The following is a 22,568-nucleotide window of genomic DNA, read 5'->3' on the forward strand; positions in this document are numbered from 1 at the left end:
TCACACGATAATATATAGATATAATTGCCTTATTCTGTCTGTCTGTCTTGCTCCAAAATGACGTCATTACAGTGATAACCGTCGCCACAGCGCGCGCTAAAGAGCCTGCGACCAACGGCTCAGCTAACAGAACAGCCCGAACTACGGGACGACAGGATGACGCCCGACACTTTTCCCAGCTCCCACACAGAGCCCCGACTCCCGGGTGTGTGCTGCACCCCTGGGAACCCACACCGGCAACCCAGCCGACACATACCCACCGCTCGCCTCCGCCCCCCGCACACATTACCCCACTCAGTTCCATCCCCCCGCACTCCGCCCTCTGCATGTATACACTGAACACACACACACCTGGATAGTCACCTGTCCCCAGCCATGCAGTCCCCAGCACTGACGTCCTCAGCGCCATGGCCCCACTCAGCTCCACCCGCCCCCGCACTCCGCCCCCGCACACAATACCCCGCAGGATGGGGGCACATGTCAGGATGGTGGCTGCACCACGATGGGGGCACATACCAGCATCAGCATATTTTTACTTACCTTTACACTGTTCATGGCTTCTTTCATTACAAGCCATGGACATCATTAAACATTAGACCCATCTATTATAACTGTTCCTTCTGTTATTTGTCATTTTAAAACCAATAAACAATTATAAGAATTCTAAATTACACCGAACCCATCCAGCCCATTCATTACCTTATTATTCAATCTGCGAACCTACATACACATTCTAGACTACCCGATACGTTAGAATCGGGCCACCTTCTAGTATAGATATAATTATCAAATTCACACACTTATACTTGCATACCTTCTGACACTTTAAATACTCACAATTTTTTTTTTTTTTTTTAAACTCGTTTTATTGAAGGTTAAGTATGACATAAAATCAGCAATCAACCATACTATTTGTACATATTACAAAAGACATATGACAACATGAGAATATACAGTCACAGGTTATACCAAGGGAGTTTCGAAGGGGACATAGATTATTTCTGCAGGATACTTAGGACCAAGTCGCATCACAAGAAAACAATGTGAATCTCTATGAATGGCACTAATGCAAGAGTATACACAATAAAAAAGAGAATTTTGTTACTTACCGTAAATTCTTTTTCTTATAGTTCCGTCATGGGAGACCCAGACCATGGGGTGTATAGCTACTGCCTCCGGAGGACACACAAAGTACTACACTCAAACGTGTAGCTCCTCCCTCCTAGCATATACACCCCCTGCTAGCCAGTCCTAGCCAGTTTAGTGCAAAAGCTGAAGGAGGACATCCACCCACAAGAAGAGACAGAGTAAAATCCGGAAGAACCGGAACGTCTGTCTACAACAATAACAGCCGGTGAAGACACCCGGAACAAGAAACCTGCCAACAGGCAATAGGGAGGGTGCTGGGTCTCCCATGACGGAACTATAAGAAAAAGAATTTACGGTAAGTAACAAAATTCTCTTTTTCTTCATCGTTCCTATGGGAGACCCAGACCATGGGACGTCCTAAAGCAGTCCATGGGTGGGAATAAACAGACAACTGAGAAGCAGGCAAACCCAACTTCACAAATGGGCGACAGACGCCTGAAAGATGCGTCTGCCCAAGCCCGCGTCTGCCAAAGCAAGAGCATGCCTTGGATAGAGCTTCGAAAAAGTATGCAGACTAATTCGAGCTGCAGTCTGACAGACCTACTGAGCCGTAGCCTGGCGCCTGAAAGCCCAAAAGGCACCGACAGGTCTGATCAAATGTGCTCTGATCCCCGGCGGGGAATGCACTTGAGTACACTGGCAGGCCTCGGAAATGGCCGACCTAAGCCAACGAACCAGGGTCGGCTTAGATGCCGAGAGACCGCTACGTTGACTAGCAGTCAGTACCAGAGAGAGGTGCACCGCCTAATAACGGCGGTGCGAGACACATAGATCCGGGGCGCCCGCACCAGATCCAGGATATGCAACGCTTCCTCAAAGCGATGACCAGGAGCCGGACAAAAGGAAGGCAGGAAAATTGCCCCGGATAAGGTGGAAGCAGTAACCACCTTAAGGAAAAAAGTCCGGAGTCGGACGGAGACCACCTTGTCTTGATGCAAAAGACCAAAAAGGGGGTGACTCAGAGAGAGTGCAGCCAGAACTCCCTGGCGGGAAATTCTAGCCACCAGAAAGACTACTTTCTGTGAAAGATGAAACAAGGAAACCTGCCTAAGAGGCGCAAAGGGGGGTTTCCGGGAACCGGGAGGACCGGATTAAGGTCCCAGGGCTCCATAGGCCGCCGGAAAGGCGGAATGATGTGAGATGCGCCCTTAAAGGAGCGCACCGGAGCCAGCCGAACGATACGCCGCTGGCACATACTGACAGAGCCGAGACCTGTCCCTTAATGAGGGATAGTCCTAGCTGTAGACCGGACTGTGGAAGGGACAGGAGGGTCGACAAGGCTAAAAAGATCCAAGGACACTTTGGGGCTCGAGTCATAGCGGAGATGACTTCAGGAAGGATACCAGAAGTCGCCAAGATCCAGGACTCAATAGCTACGCCGTCAATCTGAGAATCCAGAATTCTGACGGAAAAAACGGACCTTTTGAGAAAAGGTCTGGACGGTCCGGAAGATGCCATGGCAACCCAACGGACAGAAGGAGCAGGTCAGGGTACCAAGCCTGCCTGGGTCAGTCTGGATGGGGGATGATCAAAAGAAATCGGGTTAAATGCTGCGCTAAAAACCACAATCCAAAGATATATCGTGAATTCCTTTTCTTTATTTTCACAGGTCAACGCGTTTCAAAGGCATCTCCACCTTCTTCATCAGGACAAAAGTCAGAAAGGAACAGCATCAGCGTTGACCTGTGAAAATAAAGAAAAGGAATTCACGATATATCTTTGGATTGTGGTTTTTAGCGCAGCATTTAACCCGATTTCTTTTGATCATCCCCCATCCTGTTGCAATATCGGGGCTGCAGCTGACCACTTTTGTATTCATTTATTCCATGCTGACAAGGAGTTGTGCCTGTCACAACTGAAGCAGGTGAGTACCTGTCCTATTCCCTGCACCTATATCTATCGGTTAAAACCCTATGTGCGCTTTCTTTCCACAGTTTTTGCTATGGGTCAGTCTGGAGTAAGAGAATGACCCGACGGCCCCCTTTACTGATCTTGCGCAGGACTCTGGGCAAGAGGTAGAGACGAAGCTGGGATCAAACATGAACCAGTGTGTCTACCGCAAAACCTGAGGATTGTGGACCACGGTTGGACAGCTGAAATAGTCTGCCTCGCAGTTTTGACATCTAGGATGTGGGCTGCGGATACGGTGGACTAGGAGTCCCTTGTCCACTGAAGAATGTTGAGGCGCTAAGATTGCCAGGCGGCTGAGTGTCCCGCCCTGGAAGTTGATGTAGGAAAACGCTGTCACGTTGTCCGACTGGACTCGAATGTGCCTAGCCGCCAACAGATGGTGAAGGCTTAGAGAGCTAGAAATACAGCTCTGATTTCCAGCCCATTGATGGAGATATACTGCTCCCAAGGCGGAAAGACCAGCACCCTGGCGAGGGTCACCCGGGACGGGGCCAGGAAGTCCCTGAGACAGAGTGGCCGAAACCACCACTGAAAACGAGCCCCTGGTCAGTGGCAAAGCCACCACCCCGTGGAAGGAGGGAGTTCGCGTGTGCAGCGGAAAACATCCAGTCTCAGAGGACGCAGGAGAAATTGGGCAAGGAATCACTTCCATTGACGCCACCGTCTGACCAGCACCTGTATTTGGTGTCTGATAGAACGACGTCGACCGCCAGCGGAGGGACTACTGATCGACTAAGAGCAGCTTTACAAGAGCCGACAGAGTCTCGAATTGCGTCCCTGAGAACCTCTGGTTCGAAGTCAGAGCGGACTTGAACAGAATGACAAGCCACCCGAATAGGTTAGAGTGGCGAGAGTAAGCGAAGTACTCTGCTAAGAGTCTGCACTGGATGAAGCCCCGAGAAGAGGGCCGTCCAGGGCAAACGATCACTGCCAATCCCTAGGGGTGCAGGACCCTAATCACAGCAGCCCCAATGAGAATTCTCGAGGGGCCGTGGCTAACCCCAAGGGAAGAGCCACGAATTGGACCACTCCGATGGCAAAACGTAGTCAATGGTGGTGTGAAACTGCGATTGACCCCTGCAGAAAGGCATCTCTGATGCCGATGGCTGCTAGGGAATCTCCTTGGGTTCTTGATTGATCCGGTGAAAAAACACACGGAACAAGACCGAGACTCCATGTGAACACGCCACACCTGACCATGCTTGAAAAGCTAAAGATCCAGGTCGGAAGGCACCGCCCTCTTCGGGTACTAGAAATAGATTTAAACAAAAATCTCAAAACCGTTCCCAGGCGGGAACCGGTACAATTCCTCCATTGGCCTGCAAGAGATGCCACGGCCTGTGAGAAGGCGGCGGCCTTGGGGCCGGGAGGGGGTGACAGAAAAAATCTGTTTGGCGGGTGGACAAAATTCCATCCTGTAGCCATGGGAGATATATCCCGCCCCCACTGAACGGAGACGTGTTAGAACCATACGTCGCCAAGTGGAGGGAGCCTGCCACCGACCAGGAGGAGGTTGGCGTGGCTAGATAGCTCGGAGGAAGCTGACTAAGTGGCAGCATCTCCTGCGGTCTTCTGAAGACGCAGCTTCAAGCCAATTGGGTCTATGAACCTAGGCCGAGCTAGAGGACGATCAGATGGAGGAACGGAAACCACCGAAACCTCAACTGATTCCTGCCCTGGACAGGATCCCTGGTTTAGGTTTGTGGCAAGGAAGAACTCTCCTCGCCAAGAGCTTCCTAAATTTCATCCAGTTGGTTCCGAAGAGACTGGTCCCACCAAAGGGGAGCCTAGCAAGGAACCTCTATAGAGGCATCTGCCTTCCATTTCCGAAGCCACAGGAGCCTGCGGATAGTGAGGAAGTAGCCAAGACCACCGCCGTGCGGTGTCCAGCATGGCAGACCTGGCAGAGGATGAGAAGACTGAAGTTTGGAAGTTCAGGCAACCGTCTTGGGCATAGCGTCCCTGTGAGGGAAAGCATCTCCTCAGAGGAGCCATCAGCCACTGACGTAATGGTCCGGGCTGAGCCACCTGAGGTGAATAAGCCCACCTTTTGACCACCATTGGTGGACAGGGGAAACACAGTCCTCAGAATCACGCTTCATGGGAAGCGACTGTCAGAGCGGACCTGGGCTGGTCACAGGGCCTGAAAACTGGAGTGGTTAAGGAACACACATAGTGTTCCCCTAGATAAGGTAACTCCGGCGGAGTGAGGTCCAGTACAAAATTAATGTACCGTGGGATCCTTATAGAGGTGCCGTCAGCCACTGATACAACTATCCGGGCTGAAAGTCTAGACACCGGAGTGGCCACCCCTGGCGAATGAGTACACTCCTTGACCACCTCTGATGGGAGGGGGAGACAGGCAGCAGAACCCCGCTGTGGGATCTGCAGGACAGGCTGTGGGCTCGGACGCAGCGGGCTGAAAACTGGAGTGGTTAAGGAACACGCTCCTCGTCCTGTTAAAGGTATACTGATGCCTTTCTGCCAGCGGGGAATACTCCCCTGATACAGGCGGATGGAGGTCCAGTACAAGTATAATGGACGCAATCCAATCATTCGCATCCGCGTCACCTACGGACGGATCAAAGTACCTAAAGTAGCGTCCGAGCCCCTGGTAGAGACATCCTCCTCGCCCAGTGAGTCAGCTCGTAATCGGAGCTGCGGGACGGGGAGTACAGGGGACCCTACGTCTCCCTGTGAGGAGTACGGGGTCTGTGAGCTTTGCTGAGCGAGCAGAAAACGCCCTGAGAAGGGGGCTGCATGCTCAGCAGATGCCGGGACAGCCGACCCCTGGAAAAAAGATTCCCCCAGGGGTCAGCCACCGAAACCGGAGGAGCTGGAGGGACCATAAATGAGCCTCCAAGCTGAGGGGCCACAGTGGTTATGAACTCGGTAGAGCCGTACGAGACTACCAAGCCTGCAGCCTCGCTCTGTGAGACATGCTGCAGAGGTGGGGGGCTCTGTCTAGAATGTTTAGAATACCCAAGACAGGGGTTCAGCCCGGGGAGAGTCCAGGCTGAGGTACCACCACATAAGAACCATTACAGTGTGGGTCTGTGCTAGTTCAGACAATATGCCTACATGCAGAACATGTAGTGTACAGCCTTGGAGCTTTGCTCCTAGTGTGAGACATGCTGCTGAGGAGGAGGTTCTACAATAAAGAATTAACTCCTTCAGAATGCCCTGCTAGTGTATAAAAGTGCACAACCAGAGGTTGTGACTTATCAGGCCGCTATTATGAGTGCCCCCCGGGTTCCAAGCCTGGACCCCCAGCCAGATATCCACTCCCTCTGCACTGCAGAGCAGCCAGCGCCGACAAGCGTACTAAGAACGCTGAGAAAATGGCGCCCGAGTGAGGGGGGGGCGGGGGTTAACCCAGGAGCGGGAATCGGAGGGCTAAGGAGATGTACAGGGGAGGGAATCATCTCCTCAAAAAGGAGTGTCCTCCCCTGTGCAGAGCGGCCGGTGGGCGGCGCTGCAGTGTCCCCCTGCATGCTGACATGCAGGGGAACGAAACGAAACTAGGCCGCGGCTGAAGCTGGGGCCTAGAGTTATACATGCGGCCGAAAATCAGGCATCATCGGCGCGGTACACAGTAAAAACCGTGGAACCGGCCGGAACACAGTGAAAAGCAGCATTATCAAAGTAAATCACTGTCCCCCCAATAAAGTGCCCCACATTGCAGAAGGACCCTCTGAATAACGTCTCTATACTTAGCTTTGAGACGCAGGGCCCAGTCCCTGGTGGGGTGGGGGTCCAGTGCTCCGTCCAGCAGGGTCCTGCCAAAGGGCTGCGGATGGAGGCCGGTCTCCTGCAAGGCAGTGAGAACCGTGTGGGCTCTAACTTCAAGCCAGAGCCCCTAAGGGATGGTGAAGGAGCGCGGCATGAAGGGCTCTTGCCCTGAATCAACCTTAACAGCACCGCCGCCAGGGGGGTGTGAAGGGACATGCCGGGGGTCCAGTGGACCCGCTTTTCTTCCAAATCTTTAGAAAAAATGAAAAATCAAAAAAGGATGCATGTGTGTGTGTGATCCTCCTGACACAAAGCATGAAACTGGCTAGGACTGGCTAGCAGGGGGTGTATATGCTAGGAGGGAGGAGCTACACGTTTGAGTGTAGTAACTTTGTGTGTCCTCCGGAGGCAGTAGCTATACACCCCATGGTCTGGGTCTCCCATAGGAACGATGAAGAAAGGAAAATTTTCTTAAGACAAAAGATCATGTAAGTTTGAGACCAGGGAGCTGGGCGAACCTCCAGTCAGGGGGGACACCAACCAACCACCCCAAATTTGTGTTGAGAGCCCCTGTTCTTGAATACAAAATGCTCTAGAGGAATTATGGCATTCACGAGGGCTATCCAAGACGCTCTAGAAGTGGGGCGGGGGTTCATCCAATTAAAGCCTGCTTTACACGTTGCAATTTCGCATACGATATCGTATGCGATTTGCAACGCCCCCATCGTATGTGCGGCACGTTCAATTTGTTGAACGTGCCGCACAAACGATTAACCCCCATCACACATACTTACCTTCCATACGATCTCGATGTGGGCGGTGAACGTCCACTTCATGGAGTGGGAGGGTCGTTTGGCGTCACATCGACGTCACGCGGCAGCCAGCCAATAGAAGCGGAGGGGCGGAGCTGAGCGGGACGTAAACATCCCGCCCACCTCCTTTCTTCCGCATTGTGGGCCGGGAGCCGCAGGAGGCAGGTGAGATCTGTTCATCGTTCCCGGGGTGTCACACATTGCGATGTGCGCTACCCCGGGTACGATGAACAATCTGACGTTCAATTCGTCAGGAATGAACGACGTGCGTGCGATCAACGGTTGCACGTCACTGTCACACGCTACAACATACCTTACGATGCCGTATGTGCGTCACTTACGACGTGACCCCGCCGACACATCGTAAGATATATTGTAGCGTGTAAAGCAGGCTTTAGTATTATGCCCTTACGGGCCAGGAACAGGACCTTCTTCAGTAGCGAGTTCTCGGAACGGGTCCAGGAGTTAGTGTTCAAGACTCCAAATAGACATAGGATTGGGCTCATAGGGACCACTTTCTCCAACACCGAGGTGAGCACAAGTACCACCTCTCTCCAGTAGGAATGGATAGAATGGCATTCCCAAATCATGTGCCAAAAATCTGCACCGCATCTCCCACACCTCGGACACGCGTCCGTGACAGTACTATTCATTTTATTTAGTCTTACTGGTGTGATATAGCTCTGATGGATAATGTACAATTGAATGAGTCTATTGTTAATTGCGGGAGAGACCAGAGTGTGGGATTCAACTATGTCGTCCCAGGCTATATCATCCAACTCAGGGATTTTAGCTCTCCATTTCCCCAGCACTGAGAGGGGATTGTTCATGGCCTTGGCCCGAATGAGGGATGAGTATAATTTGGAGATCAGGCCTCCAGGGCCCTGTGATCTAATGATTCCAATGATCGGGAATGAAGAAAATCTAACTTCACGACCAGAGAACTGAGCCCGGAAAGCATGTCTAACTTGGAGGTACTTGAACTTGTGTGTATCTGGCAAACCATACTCTGTCTGCAGTTGCGTAAAGGAGCGGAGCACGTTATCATGGACAACAGAGCCCAGGGAAGTTATTCCATGACTCCTCCAATCCCCAAAGCCCGACAATCCACAAAAGTGGGGGAGGTCTACATTACCCCATAAAGGATCGGGGGATTTTTACAAAAATATGTTGGGTAATATAAAGACACTTCGGTTGCACAATCATTTTAAGAAGATTAATCCTTCCCGCTACCGAGAGGGGAAGCTGACTCCACCTACTGAATTTTTCTAAGAAGTGTGCCAGGAGGGGGGCAACATTTCTAGCAATCATTTCCGCTGGACTCTTAGGGTGATCCCCAGATATTTGAACTGGTTGACTACCGGTATTCTACATATTCATGTACCAACCGAGTCCTCCCTGTTTTGGGATAAGAACAGGAGATATGATTTAGACCAATTTATTACTAGACCCGAGAATTCCCCGAATTGATCAATGAGTTCCACAGCTCTAGGAATGGAGGAGTCCGGATTTGAGGCGAAGAGCAACAGGTCGTCCGCATATAATGACAAACGTTCTTCCCCCCTTCCATGCCTCACTCCCGTGTACACTGGATCCGCCCGAAGGCGTATCGCTAACGGCTCCATAGCCAGGGCAAACAGAAGGGGAGACAGGGGGCAACCCTGTCTGGTCCCCCTCCCCAGGGGAGAAGGTCCCAGACACGCCACCACTCACCTGAATATTAGCCGTCGGCGATTTATATATGATCTCGACCCACCGAAAAAAGTTATTGCAGAAACCAAATGTCCGTAGCACCTCCAAAAGATAGGGCCATTCAATGGAGTCGAAGGCCTTGGCCGCATCCAATGAGACCAGAGCCCAGTTCTCTCCCAAGCTTTCACCAGCCTGCAGAATCACCTGCGCCCTTCTCAGGTTGTCCGAGGTACTCCTACCTGGTATGAATCCAGACTGGTCTCTGTGCACAATGGAGGAGTTTACTTTATTGAGTCTGGTTGCCAAAATCTTCGTTAGTATTTTGTAATCAGAGTTCAACAGTGAAATTGGTCTATATGAACCACAATCCAGGGGGTCTTTGTCAGGCTTCAATAATAGAATAATAGAGGCTTCATAGAAGGAGTCGAGTAACCGACCCATCCGAAATGATGCCCCGATCGTTTCCAGGAGGATTGGAGCGATCTCCCCATGATATTTAGTGTATATCTCGATATGTAATCCATCAGGGCCAGACGCCCTACCCTTGTTAAGGGTCCCCATCGCTTCCTCCAACTCCTCCAGACTAATATCCTCATCCAGAGCCAATCTCTGATCCGATGTCAACCTGGGAAACTTAAGGTCTCGCAGATAGTCGGAAATCTCCTCTCCTGAGAAAGTCAGCCTGGACTCATACAAGTGCTTATAAAAGGCAAAGAATACCTCCAGAATATCATCAATGGATGTAACAATCTCACCCCTGGAAGAGCGAATCCTAAGAACCGCAGGTGAACTGTTGGACTGGTGAACTAGGAATGCTAGTAGGCTACTAGACTTGTTCCCCTGCTCAAAGTATCTCTGGTTCATGAAGAAGACATGTCTTTTGGCTTTATCCTGTAGGAACAGAAGATATTGCCTCCCAGCTTGCAGCCATCGGATTCTATTCTCCTCAGACGGGTCAGAGGTAAAGCTATGTTCTAGCGATTTACTTTTAGCAGCCAGGTCCTCCTCCTCCCTGGCCGCCTGTTTCTTGATATATGAAATAGAGGATTGGCAACAACCCCTCAGGTATGCTTTGAACGCGTTCCAGTATGCTGAGTGATTTTCTTCAGTAGTGTTCACCTCGGTGTATGCCATAATTTGATCAGGGATTCTGTCACCAGCACCAAAAAGCGAAAGCCACCAAGGGTTGATTTTCCGAGACAATCTATGGGAGGTGAACCCATCCCAGCGGATATTCACAAATACTGGTGAGTGGTCTGAAACCGACCTAGGTAGATGACAGACCGATTGTATATGAGAACAGACCCTCTCATTCCCACAGATGTAGTCAATTCTGGATAGGGAGTGTTTCCCGGGAGTGTAACAGGTGAATTCCCTCAGAACTGGGTTATGGAGCCGCCACATATCGCACCAACCAACCTCTTTGAGGAATTCACTTAATCTAGTATGTATCGTTTGAGGGATAGAGGATTGTTGGCGAGTAAACCTATCCAGCCCTGGATTATTGATCAAGTTAAAGTCTCCCATACAGAACACCAGCGCCTGGGGGTATTGAGAAGCAAACTTAGCTGCCTCAAACAGAACTGAGGTACCCATCATAGGGGGGATATAAATGGCTAGGATCACAACCATGGATCCGTCAATATAGGCTTGGATAAATACAAATTTGCCCTCAGGGTCTTTTACAACTCTTCCCGGGTCCCATCGCAATGATCTGTGAATCGATACTGACACTCCCCTGGAGAATGATGAGTGGGTAGAGTGTGCAGACCATGGAACCCATGGCTTATTAAGGAATCTAACAGTATCAGGTAGCAACAATTTTATCTTTACATTTATTATTAATCATCTTTTTGAGATTTTAATATTTTTTGATCTTTTCATTCAAACAATTAAATATTATCCATTGTTATAAACACCAATATGTTTATATATGCTTATATATGGTATATATCTTGTTCCCACTTATCTTTTGCTTCATTGCTAATTTTTATTCACCCTCCTGAGCTGCCACTTTAGGTCTATGGACTAATCATGATTGATTGGAAACTCACTCACTTTTTTTTTCTTTTTCTTTTCTTTTTTTGAGTTCTGGACCCAGTGTTTCCACTTTTTTTTTAATTTTATTTCTGCAAAATTTTCTACTTGTACAAAAAATATTTGTTTCCTTGGTATTATCTCATGATTTTGAATCCATGCAATTCTTGATATGCTTACCTGTATTTTTCTAGAAATTAAAATGCATGTCTATATGACTGATATTGTAACAGTTGAACGTCCCGCCATCATTTGAATTGTAGCGGGCGTTCCTCTGATGTGGCAGTTCACTTATATATAGGGAGGCTCACTGGAGCCAAAAACATACTGTTCCTTTTAATGTCCTGATGAAGGAGATGGATATCTCTGAAACGCATAGACCTGTATAACAATAAAGGAATATTTTACTAAATATTCTCATGGTGTATTAGCGCAGTATATACCCGATTTCTTCTTCCAATTATTATTATTATACGTTCTACACTTCAGGGCTGCTGCTGATGCCATCATTACATGTGCTCAAAGGGGTTGTGACTCTAACAACCTGAATAGGTGAGTGCATTCTACCCCTTGCAGGAATTGAATTCTCCCCCGGATAAGACCCTATTGCGCTTTTTTCTTCCACAGTATTACTATTTTAAAGTCTAATTTAGGCTGTTTCCACAATGAGTATTTGGAGCATACATCGGCGCATACGTCCGAAACCCATTTGCGGAGGGTTCTGATAGAAGCCCCAACGGGGCTATTGACTATAATGGTACAGACGGAGTCATAGTGTGTTCTGTCGTGCACCATTTTCGAGAGTATACGCTTACTGGAGGCGGACACCCAGATGCAGTTTATTACATCCGGGTGTCTGCCTCCAACAGACGTATACTCCCGAACATGGTGCACGACAGAGCACACAGTGATTTCGTCTGCATCATTATAGCCAATGGCCCCATCGGCACAATCATCAGAAACCAGTTTTTGAGGGGGGTTAGAAGGAAGCCCCAACAGGACCACTGAACAGGGAGTGAAACAAAGTGTGAAAGTGGCCTAAGGATTAGTTCCCATGATGAACATTTGGTGCCATTTCTTTTTCTGCTCTGTATTTTCACAGCGTATCATAGCTCTAGCAAAGTGGATGAGCTTAAAGGGGTGGTCCATTACTTTTACATTGATCACCTATTCTAAGGATAGGCCATCAATGTCAGATCAGCCGACACCTGGCACACCCACCTATTAGCTGATCTCAGTGCCTGCGGCGACAGCAGGAAATTCTCAGTTCTGGAGCTGCTCCATCTTCTAATAGCGGCAGCGGCCGGGAACTGCACTTCTGCCTCCTATTCAGATCTATACTAAGCGGATATGCAGTACTTGGCCGCAACCAATATCAGAAGACGGACCAGCTCTGAAAGTGAGCAATTCCTGCTGCTGCCGCCGGAAGCAACATCAGCGGCTCGGCGAGGGTGCGGGGTGTCAGACCCCCGCCGATCAGACATTGATGACCTATCCTAAAGATAGGCTATCAGTGTAAAAGTAGTAGAGAACCCCTTTAATGGAAATCCGATGCCCATTGTGCTGTTCTTTAACGCTGTGGAAATATGCCTACTTTTTTTTTCATCCGCAGCTTGTGGTAAAAAGGGAATTTTGTTTACTTACCGTAAATTCCTTTTCTTCTAGCTCCTATTGGGAGACCCAGACAATTGGGTGTATAGCTTCTGCCTCCGGAGGCCACACAAAGTATTACACTTTTAAAAAAGTGTAACCCCTCCCCTCTGCCTATACACCCTCCCGTGCATCACGGGCTCCTCAGTTTTGGTGCAAAAGCAGGAAGGAGAAAACTTATAAATTGGTCTAGGGTAAATTCAATCCGAAGGATGTTCGGAGAACTGAAGACCATGAACCAAAAGAACAAATCAACATCAACAACATGTGTACACAAAAGAACAACCAGCCCAAAGGGCACAGGGGTGGGTGCTGGGTCTCCCAATAGGAGCTAGAAGAAAAGGAATTTACGGTAAGTAAACAAAATTCCCTTCTTCTTTGTCGCTCCATTGGGAGACCCAGACAATTGGGACATCCAAGAGCAGTCCCTGGGTGGGTAAAAGAATACCACAATAAAAAGTTGAAAACGGCCCCCTCTTACAGGTGGGCAACCGCCGCCTGGAGGACTCGCCTACCGAGACTGGCGTCTGCCGAAGCTTAGGTATGCACTTGATAGTGCTTCGTGAAAGTGTGCAGACTAGACCACGTAGCTGCCTGACACACCTGCTGAGCCGTCGCCCGGTGCCGCAATGCCCAGGACGCACCTACGGCTCTGGTAGAATGGGCTTTCAGCCCTGAAGGGAGCGGAAGCCCAGAAGTACGGTAGGCCTCGAGAATCGGTTCCTTGATCCACCGCGCCAAGGTTGACTTGGAGGCCTGAGAGCCCTTACGCTGACCAGCGACAAGGACAAAGAGCGCATCTGAACGACGCAGGGGCGCCGTGCGAGACACGTAGAACCGGAGTGCTCTCACTAGATCCAAAGAGTGCAAATCCTTTTCACACTGGTGAATTGGATTAGGGCAAAAGGAAGGCAAGGAGATATCCTGATTTAGATGAAAAGGGGATACCACCTTAGGGAGAAATTCCGGGACAGGACGCAGAACCACCTTATCCTGGTGGAAAACCAGGAAGGGAGCTTTGCATGACAGCGCTGCAAGCTCAGACACTCTCCGAAGTGACGTGACTGCCACCAAGAAGGCCACTTTCTGTGAAAGACGGGAGAGAGAGACATCCCGCAGCGGCTCAAAAGGCGGCTTTTGAAGCGCCGTCAGGACCCTGTTAAGGTCCCAAGGTTCCAACGGACGTTTGTAAGGTGGGACCATGTGGCAAACCCCCTGCAGGAACGTGCGGACCTGCGGAAGCCTGGCTAGACGCTTTTGAAAAAACACGGAGAGCGCCGATACTTGGCCCTTGAGAGAACCGAGAGACAAACCCTTGGCCATTCCAGATTGTAGGAATGAAAGGAATGTGGGTAAGGCAAACGGCCATGGAGAAAAACCGTTATCAGAGCACCAGGATAAGAAGATTTGCCAAGACCTGTAATAGATCTTGGCGGACGTTGGCTTCCTGGCTTGTCTCATGGTGGCAAGACATCCTGGGATAACCCTGAAGACGCTAGGAGCCAGGACTCAATGGCCACACAGTCAGGTTGAGGGCCACAGAATTCAGATGGAAAAACGGGCCTTTTGACAGCAAGTCTGGGCGGTCTGGAAGTGCCCACGGTTGACCCACCGTGAGATGCCACAGATCCGGATACCACGACCGCCTCGGCCAGTCTGGAGCGACAAGAATGGCGCGACGGCAGTCGGACCTGATCTTGCGTAGTACCCTGGGCAGCATCGCCAGAGGGGGAAACACATAAGGCAGTCGAAACTGTGACCAATCCTGGACTAAAGCGTCCGCTGCCAGAGCTCTGTGATCCTGAGACCGTGCTATGAAGGTCGGGACCTTGTTGTTGTGTCGTGACGCCATGAGATCGACGTCCGGCATTCCCCAGCGGCGACAGATCTCTCGAAACACGTCTGGGTGAAGAGACCATTCCTCCGCGTCCATGCCCTGACGACTGAGAAAATCTGCTTCCCAGTTTTCTACGCCCAGGATGTGAACTACGGAGATGGTTAAGCCTGTGACTTCCACCCACTGCAGAATCCGCCTGACTTCCTGGAAGGCTTGACGACTGCGAGTGCCGCCTTGGTGGTTGATGTAGGCGACGGCAGTGGCGTTGTCCGACTGGATTCGGATCTGCCTGCCCTCCAGCCACCGATGGAAAGCCAATAGGGCTAGATATACTGCCCTTATCTCCAGGATATTGATCTGAAGGGACGATTCTATTGGAGTCCAGGTTCCTTGAGCCCTGTGGTGGAGAAAAACCGCTCCCCAACCTGACAGGCTCGCATCCGTGGTGACCACTGCCCAGGTTGGGGGTAGGAAGGATTTTCCCCGAGACAGAGATGTGGGCAGGAGCCACCACTGAAGTGATGTTTTGGTTGCAAGGGAAAGAGAGATGTTCTTGTCGAGGGAAGCCGAACTCTTGTCCCATTTGCGAAGAATGTCCCATTGGAGTGACCGTAGATGGAATTGCGCGAACGGCACTGCCTCCATAGCTGCCACCATCTTCCCCAGGAAGTGCATGAGGCGCCTTACGGGGTGTGACTGACTTTGAAGAAGAGATTGCACCCCCGCCTGCAGAGAAAGCTGTTTGTCCCGCGGTAGCTTGACTAACGCTGTCTGGGTATGAAACTCCATCCCGAGGTAAGTCAGTGATTGGGTCGGCGTCAACTTGGATTTCGGGAAATTGATGATCCACCTGAACTGCTGGAGAGTCGCCAGAGTAACGGTAAGACTTTGTTGACACGCCACCCGAGAAGGGGCCCTGACTAGGAGATCGTCCAAGTAGGGGATCACCGAGTGACCCTGAGAGTGCAGGATCGCCACGACGGATGCCATGACTTTGGTGAAAACCCGTGGGGCTGTCGCCAGGCCGAAGGGCAATGCGACGAACTGGAGGTGTTCGTCCCCGATGGCGAAACGCAGGTAACGTTGACGTTCGGGTACGATCGGCACATGGAGATAAGCATCCTTGATGTCGATCGATGCTAGGAAGTCTCCTTGTGACATCGAGGCGATGACCGAGCGGAGAGATTCCATCCGAAACCGTCTGGTTCTCACATGTCTGTTGAGCAGCTTGAGATCCAGAACGGGACGGAATGACCCGTCCTTTTTTGGCACCACGAACAAGTTGGAGTAAAATCCGCGACCGCGTTCCTGAAGGGGAACGGGAATCACAACTCCTTCGATCTTTAGAGCGTCCACTGCCTGAAAAAGTGCGTCGGCCTGTGCGGGGGGTGGTGAGGTTCTGAAGAAACGAGCCGCAGGTCGAGAGCTGAACTCTATCCTGTAACCATGAGACAGAATGTCTCTCACCCATCGGTCTTGAACGTGTTGCCACCAGGCGTCTCCAAAGCGGGAGAGCCTGCCACCGACCGAGGATGTGGCTAGGTGAGGAGCAGTCCTTTCCCGAGGATTCCTTAATAATCTCATCCAACCGTTCGCCAAATAAACGGTCGCCAGAAAAAGGCAAACCAGTTAAGAACCTTTTGGACGCAGAGTCTGCTTTCCATTCGCGCAGCCACATGGCCCTGCGGACTGCCACGGAGTTAGCGGATGCTACAGCCGTACGGCTAGCGGAGTCCAGGACGGCGTTCATGGCGTAGGACGAAAAAGCTGATACCTGAGAGGTCAAGGAAGAAACATGCGGAGCAGAATGCCGCGTGACAGCATTAATCTCAGTCAGACATGCTGAGATTGCTTGGAGAGCCCACACAGCCGCAAAGGCCGGGGCGAAAGACGCGCCCGTGGCCTCATAAATAGACTTCACCAAGAGCTCTGTCTGTCTGTCAGTGGCATCTTTCAGGGATGAGCCATCGGCAACAGACACAACGGACCTAGCAGCCAATCTAGAGACTGGAGGATCCACCTTGGGAGAGTGTGCCCAGCCCTTAACGACATCAGGTGGAAAGGGATAACGCGTGTCAGATTGCCGTTTAGCAAAGCGCTTGTCCGGAACCGCTCTGGGCTTCTGGACAGCGTCCCTAAAGTTAGAGTGATCAAAAAACGTATTGCGCGTACGTTTGGGGAAACGGAATTGGTGCTTCTCCTGCTGAGAAGCCGACTCCTCTACAGGGGGAGGCGGGGGTGAGAGATCCAACACCTGGTTGATAGATGATATAAGATCATTTACTAAGGTGTCCCCCTCAGGGGTATCAAGGTTAAGTGCGAAGTCAGGGTCAGAGCCCTGAGCTCCCACATCCGCCTCGTCTTCCTGAGAGTCCTCAAGCTGGGATCCAGAGCAGCGTGAGGAGGCCGGGGAAGAGTCCCAGCGAGGCCGCTTAGCCGGTCTGGGACTGCGATCTGGGCAGGAGTCCTCCGCCTGGGACCTAGGGGCTATCCTGGGAACGTGCTGCGGCGCGGACCGAGAAGGGCCTGGAGGAGACAAACTAACAGGGGCCGGGGCCTGTGAAGGGTCCGGTCTGGACTGCAATGCCTCAAGGAGCTTAGATGACCATTTGTCCATAGACTGAACAATGGATTGAGAAAGTGACTGAGAGAGTTTCTCAGCGAAAGAGGCCAATGACGGTGACTCTGTCCCTGCAGCCTGCTCAGGGGGAGCAGGGGGGTCTACATGAGCCGAGGGGCCCACAAGTGCCCGAGGCTCCAGCTGAGCAAGCGTGGCAGGAGTCGAGCATTGATCACAGTGAGGGTAGGTGGATCCCGCAGGCAACATAGCCCCACAAGAGGTACAGGCCGCGAAAAAACTCTGTGCCTTAGTAGCTTTGCTCCTTGTGGACGACATGCTGTTGTCTCTCAGGAGAGTGACCACTGAGGGTATATGGGAAAAGGGTATACAGCCTTTCCGAACAGATATATATATATATATAACTATTATATAGATATATATATATCCCGGCACCCTAGGGGGACCAGCACCGGTGACCGGTGTGGCTTACCAACCGCTAACGAGCGGAGTGTGTCCTCCAGATTCCCTGTCGTGGATCCCCCGGAGCTGCAGAACTTTGCTGCTAAGTAGCATCCACCGGCAGAATGGCAAATATGGCCGCCGGAGCTCTCAGGGGGGGAGTGTAGCCGAGGGCGGCGCTAACAAAGAGCGGGAATCTGGAGTCCCCACAGTGGTCAATGAGGGGGGAGGGAGACATGCTAGATGTTCCAGCCCTCAAAGCCGACGTCATGCCGGCAATCCCGCCCTTACCCCTGACAGGCAGGCTCGGGGGTGGGATTTTTCGAGACTAGGCCGCGGCGAAGCCGGGGACTAAATTTAAGGCCGCGCCCGACAAGCAGGCACGGTCGGCGCGGAAGTCCGCCGAAAAGACCACGGACTGAACTACCGCGGCTTCCGGGGGGAAGGTGCGACCCTCCCTGTACAGTCCCCACATGGGGACACAGAGTACCTTTAAGTTGCAGGGCCCGGTCCCTGTGGGTGAAGAAGCTCCGGTCCGGCAGGTTCCACCAGGGGCTGCGGATGGAGCACGGTCCCAGCATATGGATGACCGCTCAGGATCCCACTTCTCCCAGAGCCGCATAAGGGATGGTGAAGGAGACGGCATGTGGCTCCAGCCTCCGTACCCGCAATGGGTACCTCAACCTTAACAGCACCGCCGACATAGTGGGGTGAGAAGGGAACATGCCGGGGGCCCCATCGGGGTCCTCTTTTCTTCCATCCGACATAACTATGGAGTCCCCACAGTTGTATGAGAATGCATGAGTGGATGTGTGCCTCCTTCCACACAAAGCATAAAACTGAGGAGCCCGTGGTCCACGGGAGGGTGTATAGGCAGAGGGGAGGGGTTACACTTTTTTAAAAGTGTAATACTTTGTGTGGCCTCCAGAGGCAGAAGCTATACACCCAATTGTCTGGGTCTCCCAATGGAGCGACAAAGAAATATGCATTTTATTTGTGTACTTTTCTCACAGACTTGAATGAGACATGGAAAACCCACAGATAAAAGAAAAACACATAAGATTTTTTAGCATTTCTGCATCAGAAACACAGTAAAAAGGCATGTAATCCTCACAAGACTTTATCAACACAGTTTTACTAAAGCTAAAGAGCAGGAAGCATCCCCCCCAAATAAAGCAGTTTTGTATAAAACAGGGCATCCAAAAAAAGGACAAAAAAAAAGTAGCAAAACAAAAAAACAAACCAAAACTAAAAAGAAAAAAAAAAAAGTAACCAAGCAGACTAAATAAGCAAATTGGTGCAAGAATGATGCATCATGAAAAATACACGCACCAAACATTAACTCCATCTTCAGGAAGGTGCAGACGGCCGTATTTTCGGTCCGAGTGCGATCTGACAAAACTTTGGATTTCCCTCGGACCAATGTTAAGGCCACTTTACACACAACGACATCGCTAACGAGATGTCGTTGGGGTCAAGGAATTCGTGACACACATCCAGCCTCGTTAGCGACGTCGTTGCGTGTGAAACGTACTAACGACCGCTAACGATCAAAAATACTCACTATATCGTTGATCGTTGACACGTCGTTCTAATCTCAAATATCGTTGCTGTTGCAGGACGTAGGTTGTTCGTCGTTCCTGAGGCAGCACACATCGCTATGTGTGACACCCCAGGAACGAGGAACAACATCGTACCTGCGGCCGCCGGCAATGAGGAAGGTAGGAGGTGGGTGGGAGGTTACAGCCGCTCATCTCCGCCCCTCCGCTTCTATTGGGCGGCCGCTTAGTGACGCCGCTGTGACGCTGAACGAACCGCCCCCTTAGAAAGGAGGCGGTTCGCTTGCCACAGCAACGTCGCTAGGCAGGTAAGTATGTGTGACGGGTCCTAGCGATGTTGTGCGCTACGGGCAGCGATTTGCTCGTGACGCACAACCGACGGGGGCGGGTGTTTTCACCAACGACATCGCTAGCAATGTCGCGGTGTGTAAAGTGGCCTTTAGTCTATGGAGCCGTGCACATGTCAGATTTCTTTTTTTTTTGGACAGGAAATATGGTCATCTGCACCAGCCCTTAGTCTCCAGGTAATCTGCACATCAGTGATGACATTAGTGTCACAAGGTAAGTACTTACCAATTCTTTAATTATTTCTTCTGAATTCATGGAATCAATAGAGACCATTTTCAGATTATCAGTGTTTCAGGAGCATCGCAAATCTCTGTGCTAAAATAATAAGAATAAAAAATATATATTTAAAAGGGCATATAATGACCGATTATTACTGTATATACACTGAACAATAATATAAACACAGCATTTTTGTTTTGCTCCCATTTTTCATGAGCTGAACTCAAAGATCTAAGACTTTTTCTATGTACAAAAGGCCTTTTACTCTCAAATATTGTTCACAAATCTGTGTTAGTGAGCACTTCTCTTCTGCGGAGATAATCCATCCACCTCACAGGTGTGGCACATCAAGATGCTTATTAGACCGCACAAGTTATTATTATTATTGCACAGGTGTGCCTTAGGGTGACTTTACACGCTACGAGATCGCTACAGCGATCTTGTTGGGGTCACGGATTTTGTGACGCACATCCGGCCGCTGTAGCGATCTCGTTGTGTGTGACTCCTAGGAGCGATTTTGGATCGTTGCAAAAACGTCCAAAATCGCTCCTCGTCGACATGGGGGTCCTCTCCCAATTATCGCTGCTGTCGCTTGGGCGAAGTTGATCCTCGTCCCTGCGGCAGCACACATCGCTACGTGTGACGCCGCAGGAACGAGGAACCTCTCCTTACCTGCCACACACCAGCAATGAGGAAGGAAGAAGGTGGGCGGGATGTTCGTCCCGCTCATCTCCGCCCCTCCGCTTTGATTGGGCGGCCGCTTAGTGACGTCGCTGTGACGCCGAGCAAACCGCCCCCTTAGAAAGGAGGCAGTTCGCCGGTCACAGCAGGTAAGTAGTGTGACGCTGCCGTAGTGATAATGTTCGCTACGGCAGCGATCTTCACATATCAGCATAACCATAGGGGCGGGTGCTATAACGCTCGCCATCGCTAGCATCAGCTAGCGATGTAGCAGCGTGTAAAGCCCGCTTTAGGCTAGCCACGATAAAAGGCCACTCTAAAATGTGCAGTTTTATCACACAGCACAATACCACAGATGTCACAAGACTTGATGGAGCTTGCAATTGGCTGCTGACTACAGCAATGTCCACCAGAGCTGTTAACCATGAATTGAATGTTCATTTCGCTACCATAAGCCATCTCCAGAGAATTTTACAGTATATCCAACCGGCCTCACAACCGCAAACCACGTGTAACCAGACCGGCCTAGGACCTCCACATCCAGCACCTTCACCTCCAAGATTGTCTGAGACCGGCCACCCGGACAATGGCTGCAACAATCAGTGCAAAACCAAAGAGTTTCTGCACAGACTGTCAGACACCATCTCAGGGAAGCTCATCTGCTGCTCGTCATCCTCATCGGGGGTCTCCACCTGACTGCAGTTTGTGATCAGAACCAACTGGAGTGGGCAAATGCTCAAATTTGATTGCATCTGGCACTTTGGAGAAATGTTCTCTTCACGGGTGAATCACGGTTTTCACCGTACAGGGCATATGAGATATGGTGGTCACACAAAATACTGACTGGTTATCTGACCTCCCTGTAAAACTGCACATTTTAGAGTGGCCTTTTATTGTGGCCAGCCTAAGGCACACCTGTGCAATAGTCATGCTATTTAATCAGCATCTTGATATGCCACACCTATGAGGTAGATGGATTATCTTGGCAAAGAAGTGCTCACTAACACAGATTTAGGCCCCCTCCACACGTCCATGATAAAAATGCACATTTTTAACAGTCCATAGATTGGTTGCATGCTCCGTGTGTGTGTTCCGCGTGTGCGTGTGCTATCTGTGATAGCACATGGAGAGCGGGAACGTTTATACTCACCTGTCTCTGGCACTGCTGTCTCTGGCACTGCTGTCTCTGGCACTGCTGTCTCCGCTTCTGCTGCTGCTTCTGGGTCCGCGGTGCAGTGAATATTTATGAGCATAATGAGCGGGGGTCGGAAGCAAGTGACAGTAGTGCTGGAGACATTAGCGCTGCAGACAGATGAGTACAGAAAATAATTTTATTTCAAAGACACGTGTATTCTCTGGTACGTGTCACACTGATGTCACATGGATCACGTCAGTGTGCGGGCTGTGTGACATCAGTGCTACCGGAGAAAAAGCGGACATGTTGCTGTATGGAGCACACGGATACTCGTGCTCCCCATAGACATGCATCCGTAAGAAAACAAGGATGTGTGCGCAGACCCATTGATATTAATGGGTCTGCATATGTCCGTGTCTCCTGTATGTATGACTATCAAAATCATTGACGTGTGAAGGGGGCCTTAGACAAATCTGTGAACAATATTTTAGAGAAAAAGGCTTTTTGTACATAGAAAAAGTCATACGATGTTTCAGTTCAGCTCCTGAAAAATGGGAACAAAAACAAAAAAATGTTGGGTTTATATTTTGTTCAGTATAGCAACACTAGTCTAAAAAAAAAAAAAAATATTTGAGCAAATGCACTGGACCCTTGCTGCCAATTTCTGAAGTGTCAGGAGTAGTAAATAGTTGTAAATTTTAGGACAAATATGGTCTGCACCAAAATACGTGAACGTTTATCACCAGAAAACTGGAAAAAAAAAATCAGAAATTCCTCGTGTCGTGTT

At 50.4% G+C, this 22,568-nt stretch overlaps 1 protein-coding gene and 1 long non-coding RNA gene across 3 annotated transcripts in view; one reads left to right on the forward strand and one right to left on the reverse strand.

Moving 5' to 3' along the window:
- Window positions 1–22,568, forward strand: part of LOC142258003 (uncharacterized) — a 370,341-nt gene that overhangs the window by 319,007 nt on the left and 28,766 nt on the right. The gene's annotated exons all lie outside the window — the stretch shown is intronic.
- LRRC9 (leucine rich repeat containing 9) overlaps window positions 1–22,568 on the reverse strand; it is a 267,576-nt gene that overhangs the window by 219,999 nt on the left and 25,009 nt on the right. For both annotated transcript variants that reach the window (XM_075330387.1, XM_075330386.1), the window contains exon 2: window positions 19,972–20,061. In XM_075330387.1, coding sequence (XP_075186502.1) covers window positions 19,972–20,019 — 48 coding nt within the window. In that variant the 5' untranslated portion in view covers window positions 20,020–20,061. The remainder of the gene's footprint in view (window positions 1–19,971; window positions 20,062–22,568) is intronic.

Source organism: Anomaloglossus baeobatrachus, chromosome 12, assembly GCF_048569485.1.
Source record: "Anomaloglossus baeobatrachus isolate aAnoBae1 chromosome 12, aAnoBae1.hap1, whole genome shotgun sequence".
Lineage (NCBI taxonomy): Eukaryota > Metazoa > Chordata > Amphibia > Anura > Aromobatidae > Anomaloglossus > Anomaloglossus baeobatrachus.